Raw genomic sequence first — 12,970 nt, 5'->3', positions numbered from 1 at the left:
ACAACTTATACATTGTTTCTGATAGTAAATTGTTTTACATTTCAAGAACAATTATACCTTTCAGGCTATGGCCTACACAAATAGTGGTTGGACTTAAATAGTTTTAAACAAGTTAACAATCTTTCATCACTACATTGCTAGGCTTTGCACATACACATAAGAATACACAAAATAACAGTCATTGTGTGCAAGTGTGCATGGATACCTCTATGATGGATACCGACAAAGTGCATAAACTGAAAATATTTACCAAGCTATGTTTCATTTGCGCATATACTTAACAACAAACACTATTTGTATATCTACTGCTTTTTTATTACTCCAGTGACTTTTTTGTTAAGGCAACATTTGTTAAATTAATTCCTTTTATTCATCACTGATTTAGTCTTTCACTCACTGCGTACATAAAACACCCCAAAATAGATGTGCCAAAATTATTGTCCTACTGTAAAATGTTAAGCAAACGATTTTAAACTAAAGTTAAATTCTAAAAATAAATGTAAAAATATGATTTGCATTACTGTGCAGTGTGCACTATGCGAGGCACTGAAATGTTTGCATCACTGTCTCAGTAACCTGAATAGGCCAAATATGGATGTCTGTAACTACACTGTAAATCTTTAATGTGGAGAGTGTATAAAGGTATAAATGAAAGCATCACCCAGAATCACACCAATCAGCAGTGTCACACACCATCCTCTACAGTATTGTTATTGGGTGCTTTCAGTGCATCTTCAACTTTGCCAGGTTCCTCCTGCAGATTGGCTCTTTTGGATTCCTCTTTTGCCTCTCTATGCAGCAGCCTGTAGTTGATGCCCATTCCGATGAACAGAAACAAACTGCCAACCAGCAGGAGAAATCCACAGGCCATGTAAGTATACTTGTAGTCATGGTAGATGTCTTTGAACTTCCCTGTGAGTGTAGACAATAGTCATATAAAAAAAAAGGTCAATGATCAAAGGGGGGATCCATCAACCCATTATCAACAAAATGTGAAAAGTGATTCAAATTTAGGTAATACTTTTTTAATGCACACCAGGATTTCAGGTTAATATTAACCTGAATGTATTAGGGAAAATTAATTTATGTCATTTGACTGATAATTTCTTAGCAGAAAACTAAATATTTTAATTACTTTTTGCCTTCACTGGTTAATTTTAAAACGTACCTATTATGCAATTTTAAAGATTTTGTTTTGTTTCAGGTTGTACATGCAGACATCCCAACCTACAGTACAAGAGTTCATTTCAGGGAGGTATATCCGGGGGACAGTATCAAAGGCTGAGCTGAGGTCACGTAATAAAAGTATGGAAAGGTTTCCAAAGAGTAAGAGGTCGTTGATAACCCTTACAAAAACATGATATGTAGTCTCTCAATTAATATGAGGTCATAAAACATGCATGTATGATAAAGTAAACCATTTGATTTGCCTGAATATAAGACGTAAACACACTCCATACTCACCTAGTAAAGGAGGCCCCAGTAACACTGGCCCACATTCCACAATCGTCACCAGTCCTACAGCGCTGGAGAAACGTTGAGCCCCTACGAGATCCATGAGAGTCTCAAACAGCACTGAGCTCAGCCAGCCATAGGCAAACCCAAAGAAGATGGCGTAAATCACAAACCCTAAGTAGTCTGTGGACAGAGGGGCAAGCAGGTGGCACACACCATTAAGGAAAATAGCTGCGGCGAAGAAGTACTGCACTCTTGGTCTCACCCATTTCGTGTTGGCGATTATTCCCATTGAAGGCCGTGCAACCATATCTACAAAGGCCAGGACAGAGAGCAGAAAAGCTGCTTTCTCCTTGGGAATTTCTTTACTCTTGGCGTAATTACTGAGGTACACAAGAGGAGTGAAGAGCCCGAAGAACATGACCACATTACCCAATAGGTAAAGCAAGAAGCCACGATGCTTGAAGAGTGTCAGATCGATAAAGCCATTGATGATCTCCATCATGGTCTTTTGCTCTCTAGCTCTGTTGTTACTGTTAGCAGCTTTAACAGCAGGTTGGGGTTTCGGCCCAATTGGCCTCATCAGTGATCCAGCTACACAACAATTGAGCAGAAGTCCACCCAGAATCAAGAAGCTCCCTCTCCAACCGAAATATTCAAAGAACCAAGTGTTTAAAGGAGCCAGAGTAGACAAGAAGACTGGGCTACCAGCCATAGCGATACCATTAGCTATCGGGCGTCTTTTGTAGAAATATTTTCCGATCATTGTGAGAGCTGGGTTGAGATTGAATGCCAGTCCCAAACCTGGAATACATCATAACAAACAGTTAAAGAAAATTGGTCTCCAGAGAGATATTAAAATGTGTCACCAGAGTGTCCCATCAATTAGAGTGCTATTAATACAAATTTCATGCGATAAGTCTAACAATTTATGTTTAAAAGGTCCCACTTTATATTAGGCGTCCTAAACTAATATGTCAGTCCTACATTTAAATTAATAATTTTATATAATTCACTTATTGTGTACATACATTACATGGTTTTACATTGTACTTATATATGTACATATATATAAATAAAAACTGCATACAATTACAGCTGCCTAACCACACCACTAAACCTGTCCCTATCCTTTCCCGTAGCAATAAAGTGCATTGCGATATGATATGAATAGTGCACTCTAAAAAATACTGGGTTGTTTCAACCCAAATTTGGGTCAAATATGGACAAACCCAAATCTTGGGTTAAATGCAATAAAATAAAATAAAAAATCATAGTTGAAAGTAAAAGTTGAAGTTGGGTTAAAATTTTAAATTACATTTTTTAACCCAACATTTGGGTTTGTCCATATTTTGCACAAATTTGGGTTCAAACAACCCAGCATTGTTTAGAGTGTACATTTTTCTTGTGTACACAAGTATAACTATAGTTATATATTCTGATAACTATAGTAGGTAAGGACACCTAATATAACGTTTGACTATTTAAAAAAATAAAATAAAAATATTTGATTTTATTTATACCTCCTAAAACACCAACACAGAAGTACAAGCCCTCAAGAGTATTGCAGAAAGAGGCAGCGACGAGCCCTGCTCCTGAGAGACAGCCTCCTAAAATCATAACGGGCCGACTTCCATACTTGTTGACCAGGATACTGCTGACAGGACCTGGGAACAAAAATTGGAAATACAAGCAGTCAGATTCTAAACACAAAAATAAATAAAAACAAAAACATTATTGCACATAAAATATATATTTTTTAAAAAAATTGAAAGCAGAAAGATATTGATTGTATTGTAGATTTTAAGACCATTTTAAACGTTATTTCTGAAAATGATCTTCAAAGTCAGTAAGATTTTTACTTTAAATATAATCTAAGATAGTATAACATTTTAAAATACAATGAACTAAACAATGAATGATATAATACACCACTGCAATATTTGTGTGAAAAAAAAAAGCTTTTTAGATTAAATGAGGACTGTTTTGAAGTCAAAAGTTAATGTACTTGGTTACCTAGATGAAACGTATGCTTGGGAATAAGAAAAAGATATGTGATAAAGAAAAATCAAGCTAACGACTAAAAAAGAAGAATGGTTCAATAAACAGCCAATTCCAAGTTATTAGGAAACTCAACAAGAGAGAGAGAAAATGTAACCCATGATTTGATTTTATCCATTGGGATTTGATGGGATTGAAAAAAAAGATGGCTTGAACAATGTTTTAGAATAGGATCAAGTTATAACATTAGAATGAAAGATTACAAAGATGTACATCTATTTTCTTTCATGGATAGATTAACTGTTCACAATAACATTAGCAATGTATATCTAAAATATATTTCGATTTCATGGTGAAAGTCTCTGTTCAGACCACTAGAGGGCATTGCAGCTCTGTGGGGAAGAACAATAGAAATTGACATTGCATATTACTGCAGTAATCATCAAACTGCAGATTTTGCTGTTTCTCGCCATCATCCAGCTAAAGATATTACCTGTGAAATGCAGTGGCTGGAAGACATGTCCTACTAAATCATAACTCAGATATTTTTCGCTCCTATAGCAAACCTTAGCCCTAACAAACCAAAAGTGTCCAGATATACTTCCCTGCAGTAGCAAACTTATTAGCAGTAACGTGACTGTTTTAAGGATTTCATGTACAGAGTCCAAATCCTATCATGAATGTAGGAAGGAAGCTTGTTAATCATGTGTTAACCAGGGAGTGATGGCGAGCGCCTGCACGTCTTCAGCCTCCCAGTACAATAGACTGCCTTGTTTGCCTCTCTAATCCACATCATACCGTGGGGGAGCGAGTCACTGTGTGCGAACATGTACAAAAGAAAACATTAACACATTTATAAATGGGGAAGTTCATTAATGTCAGGTCACATCATGACTGGTTTACTCAACAACAACTAGTAATACCAGTCCTTTAACCAGATTTGAACATTCCCACTCTATAAGAAATGTGAGAGAAGTAGGCTATATACATGTAGGGCTGCACGATTTGGGGGGGAAATGTAACTGCGATTTTCTGATAAAAATTGCAATTTGAATAAAAAATTCATTGTTTGCTGTGCTTGTTCGTAGGGCTGTATAATTTGGCCAAAATGTGAAAACCAGGGAGTGATGCAAGCGTCAATCCAAACCAATGTGTTCTGATACTCCCCTGCAGTAGCAAACACAGTGATCCCAAAGGTATTAGTTGCTACGTGCGTGTTTTAAGTCTTCCATGTACAGATGCCAAATCCTATCATGAATGTAGGAAGGAAGCCTCCTAATCACGTGAAAAGCGGGGAGGGATGGCGAGCGCCTGCACGTCTTCAGCCTCCCAGTACAATAGAGTGACTTGTTTCTTTGCAATTGCAATTCAAATAAAAAATTCTGTTTGCTGTGCTTGTTCGTAGGGCTGCATAACTTGGCCAAAAAGTTGTGATTACATATCATATGGTTATAATAATAATCATTTTTAAACGTTATGCCATCAAACCTGTATTTTGTCAGGTAAGCCCTCTTTATATGAAGTATGGGAAGATGGCTGGGACATATTGTTTCCAAAAAAGGCTATAAGCAACCCAAACTCACAGCAGATGCAGAGATTGAGTTTGTGTGGAACAGCATTTACTGCAAACCAAGCAACTCTGGGAGATAATGAGCTGCTTGTGTGTAAAAGAACACAGTGCTACGCTTCACTCTGAAACACGCATCGCATATATTTGTTTCCAAATTGCAGCCTTTTGAGTTTTGATATTTGCACTAAGCCATACCATGATACTCATTAATTGTGCAGTCCTAGATATATGTGAATAAACACTGCCTACAAATGAGCTTGAATAAAAGGCAATGGTGTGAGTCTAGGGAAGGGCTATCTATTTGACCAACCAATGGCAGTAGGGCTGGGCAACGGTTAACCGCGATTAATCGCATTCAAAATACGAGTTTTTGTTTCCATAATATATGTGTGTGTACTGTGTATAATTATTTTGTATATACAAATCCACACACATGCATGTATATATTTAAGAAAAATGTGTTACCAATATAAAAAATATTTAATATAAATGTATAAATATATTTACAGTACATACATGCAAATATTTCTTACATGCATGTGTGTGTATTTATATATGCAAAATAATTATACACCCAACACACACATTATGTAAACACAAACTTTTATTTTGGATACGATTAATCGTGATTAATCGTTGCCCAGCCCTAAATGGCAGACAGTGGAGTCTTTAAGATATTAACAGTCATTATTTAGTGAAACGGCACAGTTTAGGATAAACTATTTTAGGATAATTTGTAGCATTACTCTGTGCAGATTTGGTATTAAAACCACAGTACATCAAATTAATTTATATGAACATACATGACTTGAAATGAGGTACAAAGAGAGTGATTTTAAAACATTCACTGACTAAGCCTTTGGGTGACATTAAATAAAAACCTACTCCAGACATATCAGATCAGTCTGCATTCATGTAAATATTCTCATATCTGGACCTCTCTTGCTCCAGGGGAACTACCTCTAGACTGCCTGGGTCACGACAACAAGCTTAAAAGCACTAGAGGTCTATGTAGGAAGATGTCTTGGCCTAGAATGCCAAAACAACACATCCCTGGAAAATAAACAAACACCTTCTGACAGTATTTAGCTTAGAGGGCATTCAGACTTCTTCGCAAATGGTGGGTGAGACAGTGGATGAATTCATAAAGAGGCAGAGGGGGCATCAGAGAACACACAGAACGGGAAATGACAGCAAAAAGGGGACCACAACACATGTCAGTCATGGACAGCGTAAAAATAGATGCTAAAACAGTGCCATTCTGATTTATTTGCAGGCATGTGAACTATATGGAATATTGCTACACAGACTTCTGATGTGCATAAGTCAGCATAAAATATTCACACAGTTATGTCTCAAACCATAACATGTTGCAATTCTGTACATCACTGTGTTCAGAACAAAAAGCTTGGTTTTTTTCACAAGTGCTTGGTTCTTTGATCATCTGGGTCATGTGCTCTGTATTGCCCCCAGTTGGGAATTAGGTCAGCTGGGCCAGAAGGGGCAGTGTAGGAGTATGAGGTCAAATGTAAAGTCATGTGCTTCCACATGCCACGAGTTCTCTTGGCCATAATGCCAACCCCACTGACATGAACTGAAAGGTCTGTGTTTCAGAAACACATCCAGATCGACCGCCTTATTCTTTCTCAAGACAAATGTGAGGGCAAAAGCTCAAGTTTGACGGAATTGTGAGGGACAGTGAAATATACACAGTGTCCAGAATTAAATAAAGGAAAAATCTTAAAAAAAAAAAAAAGGAAAATCCCAATGTACAATCAGAACTAACAATAATAATAATAAAAAAATGATAATGATAAATGATAATATGAAGCCCAGCCTGCGATGATCTGAATTATCATTATTAGGCACTTTTAATATTACAATTTATTTGCCCCGCAATAATTTCATTATGCATCATCGCATAACTGTTGCTCTGCAATGATAAGATCTCCTAATCAAAAACAACTTTTAGGTTTGAGACTTCTTCGCCAGCATAACTATAAAGGAAATGCATTGACGTCACTTTCCCGTCGGAACAACCACCCTCAGCCTGACTGAGTGGCAAAAGATCTGCTGCGTGACTGGATTTAATAGGGGAAACTGCGAAAATGTGACTAAAACAAACAATTTGATCAATTTAAACTAAATGTTGGACTCAATATAGTGTTCAACTTACTAAAGATCCAGTGATCCATGGATATTGACATGCAGCCCGGAATCGTGTTGCCTGACATTTATGTTTGCCTGATTTCAACACCAGGGAAATAAAAGCAATTTAGACCTAAACATTAAGCAAATTTGTCTGTGAACGGTTCATATAAATACAATATAGGTAGGTCTAAATCCGGGTGATCACTTATATCAATGTTTTATGTTTTATATAGCCTATATATCATCATATCGTCCAGCCCTAAAACTTTATAGTTTTTTTGGGGTCGGTGTTTATTAAAAAACATCCAATAATGCAGAATATGCAATGATAAATATTTAATTGATGAGTTGTTAATATATATAACAATACAAAATATATGGGTATGGTTTTACAGCTAAATTCAGCATATTGACACAAAATGATAACTGCAAATCCAGCTTGTTTCTGTGAATAGCAGCGATCCATTTGCTCCTCTTTCTGAAGCAGTCTGTAAAAATATACCTCCGATTTTTTGTCAAATCTAGTTGTACAGTCAATCGCAAAGCTCTTTCCTACTTTATATGTGTTGTGGTGGTTTTTCGTGGCATTCACGATGAAAACAGATACAGCCGCTCAGTCTTTTTGCCACTCACTGTGAGTAACTGCAGGCACTCTGGCCAACGGTGACGTCACGGGCATACCCTCTATTGCTTGAGTGATATTAACTGGTTCGCCTTTGCTATTTAAAATGGAAATATTTCCAATATTGTGACTTGACATTTTTCTGTCAAGTCACAAAATGATGGACAACGACTCATTACATTACTTCACTGTATGTTTGCTGTGCATGGAAAAGAGTTTTAAAATTCTTCAAAACATCTTGACATCTTGTCTGTTTTCCACAGAGAATAGAGAGTTGCACAGGTTCGGAACGACACGAGGATAAGGAAATCTTTTTTGCCTCTTTTAAAAGGTTGTGTGAAAGCATGCACACCAAGCCATAATGATAGTATAATTGGCTTTTGCAATACAACTTTTGACTTTCCATTCTGTCAGAAACATTCAACCTTTTTTTCATACCATCTGTACTTGTTGATATTTTTTAAACTCATTTTTGATCTGCTCAGTAGCGTGAGAAGGAGAAGGTGCAATTTAGTCTGCCTATGTGAGCGTGCTGACTTCATTTGGTGGTGCTCCACTTCCCGAGACAAGTTTGCTATTGACGCTAGTCATCACAAGTCTGTGTGACTCCTGAGTTAGGCGTCTCATCTCCTCATCTCTCTCCAAGGAAAACATCTGACACTGGCAGAATAAAGAGCTGACTGAGAAGAAAGACTCCAGAGGGAGATAGAGTTGCCCATTCATAGCTCAATCTCTCAGCAAAGAAGCCGGTGGCTGATGTCTAAGCCTTGTCTAGCATGACTCTCGTTTCTACATTCAAATGAATCAGGGTCTTTCACTCTCGCAATATCCATTGATAAACACTGCCTTCATTACCTGCGCCATGACCTCACCACTGGTTTGAATGGACAACAAAACAGACTCACTGACATTATTACTGTATTAAGCAGCTCGGATTTAAATCAGAGCCAACGTCTAGTACGGAATTAAACATTGTGAGTTTTTGAGAGTTTTGAGTGGAAGACAAAAGGATAAAGAGTAGGAAGACACCTCTTACCTCCTCCATACATGACAGCAAGCATGATGGAAGAGATCCAGGACACTTGACTGCTATTGGCATCAAAGATCACTTCAATTTCCTTGAAGAACACAGTGATGGACTTTGGGAAGGCGTAGGAGAAACCAATAGAAACAAAGGCACCAACCACCACGGCCCAACCCCAGCCCCCCTCAGGAGGGGTGTAGCCCACAGGACCTCCAACAGCAGGTGCCATAGCTCCAGATGTTTACAAAGCTCTCTCTCTCTCTAAAGAAATAAAGAAAACAGTCAGTGAAAAAAAAAGAGTTCAAGGTCAAACAATTATGTCATTAAAACATGGATTTTGACTGCATATTTAAATTTTTGAAAGAAGGGTCTTATCCTTATTAAGGCAGCTTTTATTTTATCAAGACAAAAAACAGTAATATTGAGAAATATCATTACAATTTAAAATAACTTTTTCTTTTACCTTAAAATAACTATTGTTTCCGATTTTAGTATGCTTTCAAATGCAATATATTTCTGTGATGGCAAACCTGAATTTTCCACATCATTACTCCAGTCATCAGTGTCATATGATCCTTCAAATATCATTCTAATATGCTCAAGAAACATTTCTTATTACCATCAATGCTGGAAACAGTTGTGCTGCTTAATATTTTGGTGGAAACAATGATAAATTTGCTGAATATATGTTGAATACAAATGCTGAGGAAAAAAACTACAGACTCCAAACTTTTGAACAATATACATTCAACTACATACATTAAAAAAACACAATTATTAAATTATTAGTGTATTGCTATGGGTTTTCTGGTCTCTATATGGCTCAGGTTGCTCATTCAATGTAATTCTATAGGATTTTTTTTGTCCTTTAATCTAGAAGGGGAGAAACGCGAGTCTGAAGTCAGAAAAGCTGCTCAACCGTATCATTTGAGGTATCATTTATGTTTGAGGGACAAGCGCTGTGGGATGAGTTACGTGCTGAAGTTAAACACCTTATGTTGGGGGTTTCTTCAAATCCCTAACACGGAGTATGAGTAATAGTGATGCTATAGCACCTCTAATACTTCAATTCATTGGCAAAAAATACAACATTTTCTGCCCAACTAGTCCTCTAAAGGTAAACCTAAAACTTCAAAGCATTGGGCATCAATAACCATGAATCACACCCAAAAGCTCCAAGAAAGCTCATTGTGCATACATGTGGCAGAAAACCGTTCAAAGGAAACGTAGATGGTACATCCTCGTGGCGACTTTACATTAAAGCCTCACAGCCGACCTGAGTGCAACCAGTATTTGTAAAGCCACAGCAGGAGGCTTTTAAAGCGAACATTCCCTCCAAAATGGAAATGTGACTTCCATTATTTAAGGAGGATCAGAGGTTTATGTCACAGAGAGGCATCGTATACCAATATCAGGTTGTTTCTTTCCCCCATTGGCATTTAAGCCTCTACATGTGCTCTTGGATTTGTTTTGCTAGCCCAGACAACATGATCTTGAGGCATCAGGGCACCCTGCCATTAGCTGCTAGATAGTTTTTTAATAACAACTTTCTCATTAAAACAACAATGTGCAGTCATTATCACAAAACAAACCCAGACAAGACAATCGGGACCCCAGTGCATGCAAAGAGGCTCTTGCATCACCCTGAAGAGGTTTATTTTGTCATAATGACTGGCTGGCTGTACGTTCTCCTCCATATTACATGGCAACTTTCCAAACAAATGAACATGAAATTATACTACCTTTCAAGTATGGGATCGGAAAGATTTTTGTAATGTTTTTTAAAGTCTCCTAGGCCCTGTTTACACCTGGTATTAAGACGCGTTTTGGTCAATATGTCACTTTTATCCTATTTCAACCACTTCTGTCCTGATTTCTTTGAGGGGAGGTTGGGTAAATGTATGTTTTTTCCCCCCCAGATCTAATGGACAAAAAAAAAAAACTTGTACAATTTACATATGAACACACTCAAAACGTTTTAGACCCCGTTTAGACCTGTATTTAGCGTCGTCCACTTGTGATCAGATCATTATTTGACAAAAACATGCAGTAAAAACAGTAATATTATGAAATATTGTTACGAATTAAAATTTTGTATTGTGATATATTTCAAAAAATAGTTTATTACATATTCAAATATATTTGCCTGCAGAATGACTGATCAATCAGAATCTAGTATTCCCGAGTGGCGTATATAGTAGGTCATTTTTTTTCAAGTTTCAAATGTGGCAGAACCATCTGAATTCATACAAACACTCTTAACATCTCGTCATTGATACAATACATTCTTACAAGATGCATTTGGATTTAGCCATTATTACATCACTGGACTATTCACTTTGAATTTGGACCATCTGACAGTTTGATCAAGTTGGCAGTGCATATCGCTCCTTTCAGCAGAAGTGCTGAATGGTTTAAAAAGAAGTGAGAATGAAATGAATCACTTTACAGGTAAAACGGGTCCTTGACACGCCATCAGGCTAGACATTTTAGCGCATTCAAGCTTAGAATCACACATTCCACACAAAAGTGCACCTACCTTTCTGGCACAGTCTATAAATTCCCTGCATAAAATAGTCCAAAGTACTCTTCTATTCCACTGTGACGGCAAGCAGCATTTTAAGGGACCACACTGGGTCAAGGCAAGTCTCTGGTTATGTGAAAAATCCAGAGGAAAAACACGGTGTCTGAAAATGAACTGCTGAAAGTTCTATAGGCCTATGATATGGTCAGCCTAGTGAAACTGTGTCTAACTGAGTTCAAACCAGCTCTTATTGGCCCCCAATGTCTACAGAAAACTCAAACTGTGTTTTTATTGGCTCCTTGATTTCTGCCACCATGCCCACTTGTGTCCCTGCTCTCCTCCTCCTTGTTCTTTGTTTAAGCCACACATTTAGGACTCTGTTGATGTCTCCTTGGGAGGATACAGGTTTCAATATGGAGTCATTGAGATAACATGTTTGTTGATCGTGTCATTGTACCCAATGTCAACAAACACCCATAATAGGCCACGCTATTATAGTTTCTACAAGCCAAGGTATAATTAGGTGTAATTCATGTAACATATTGTCAGTCATTGTGTTTTGCTCCATGATTCGATTGAAGGATAAGGATGAGCGTTTGTAGCTGCGCATGAGACGTGACGCACAAAAACCAATCACACACTCGCAGTTTCCAAAGGGTCAAATCCTTTCCTTTGAGCACAACAGTTGTTTGCAATGTTAATCACTTGAGATCTGTAAGAACGATTGGGTAACGCTTTAGATTACAGTTCGGTAAGTACTGCATAATTAAGACGAATTTAAAGTGTAATTATGGTGTAGCTATACTCTTAGAAGAAAAGGTTCTATATAGAACCTTAAAAGGTTCTATCAACCTTTAACCCCTAAAAGGTTTTTTACAGAACCCTTATTAAGGGTTCAATAATAAGAACCCTTTTGGGTTCTTTGTAACCAGGAAAAAGGTTCTATATGGAACGTTTTGGGTTCATTCATTATCATTTGTTTTGTCCTTTCCGGATTAAATATATTTTATATTATTGACAAACATTAAGACCCTAAAATGTATTTGTGAATGCATGTGAATGATCATAAAATTCAAGATATTGAATCATTTTATGTAGTTAATCAACATCACACGAAGAGTGCCATTTCAGTTTTTCTCCTCCAAAAATCAGCATGATTAAGTTACTACAACAGTTTAATAAACAATAATTTAATTACAACTACAAAATATTGCAGAATGATGTAATATATGAATGAATAATAGCCTATAAAGAACCTTTGTGCCAAAAAGGGTTCTTTCTTGTCATTATAGAACCTTTTTTAGCATAAAAGGTTCTTTGGAGTTGAGTAAATTCATGTTGGCTAAATTCAAGTCATTTGAATCATTTGCTATAAGCTACATGAGATGAAAAACGGAAGCAAATAGCTATCTATCCATAAATCTATATACTCATATGTCAATCTGTGTCCATCTAGAATAACTTATTCCCTGATATGTCACTAAATATTTCTCTTAAAGGAGTCGTATGCAAGACATTTATTTCAATTAATCATAAAATGGCCCTGATATGTCACTAGACATTAAGAAATCATGTTCATTTCAAATACTTATATCACTCGTTTTGTTCTGATGCGTCACCCTC

The 12,970-nt window shown here is 36.9% G+C and overlaps 1 protein-coding gene across 3 annotated transcripts in view; it reads right to left on the bottom strand.

Moving 5' to 3' along the window:
- Positions 1 to 5: 5 nt before the first annotated feature.
- slc16a1a (solute carrier family 16 member 1a) overlaps positions 6 to 12,970 on the bottom strand; it is a 30,904-nt gene continuing 17,939 nt past the window's right edge. For 2 of the 3 annotated variants that reach the window (XM_089134414.1, XM_039692132.2), the window contains 4 exons: positions 8,836 to 9,084; positions 2,979 to 3,122; positions 1,465 to 2,259; positions 6 to 912 (listed from right to left, as the gene is read on the bottom strand). In XM_089134414.1, the coding sequence (XP_088990540.1) occupies positions 686 to 912; positions 1,465 to 2,259; positions 2,979 to 3,122; positions 8,836 to 9,052 (1,383 nt within the window). In that variant the 5' untranslated portion in view covers positions 9,053 to 9,084 and the 3' untranslated portion in view covers positions 6 to 685. Of the gene's footprint in view, positions 913 to 1,464; positions 2,260 to 2,978; positions 3,123 to 8,835; positions 9,085 to 11,362; positions 11,613 to 12,970 lie in introns of those variants that run through there. The other variant, XM_039692130.2, reaches the window with a different exon arrangement.

The sequence above is a fragment of the Pimephales promelas genome, chromosome 8, assembly GCF_988280905.1.
Source record: "Pimephales promelas chromosome 8, fPimPro1.hap1.1, whole genome shotgun sequence".
Lineage (NCBI taxonomy): Eukaryota > Metazoa > Chordata > Actinopteri > Cypriniformes > Leuciscidae > Pimephales > Pimephales promelas.
The sequence above is the reverse complement of the archived record's forward strand: the minus strand, read 5'-3'. Positions and strand labels throughout refer to the sequence as shown.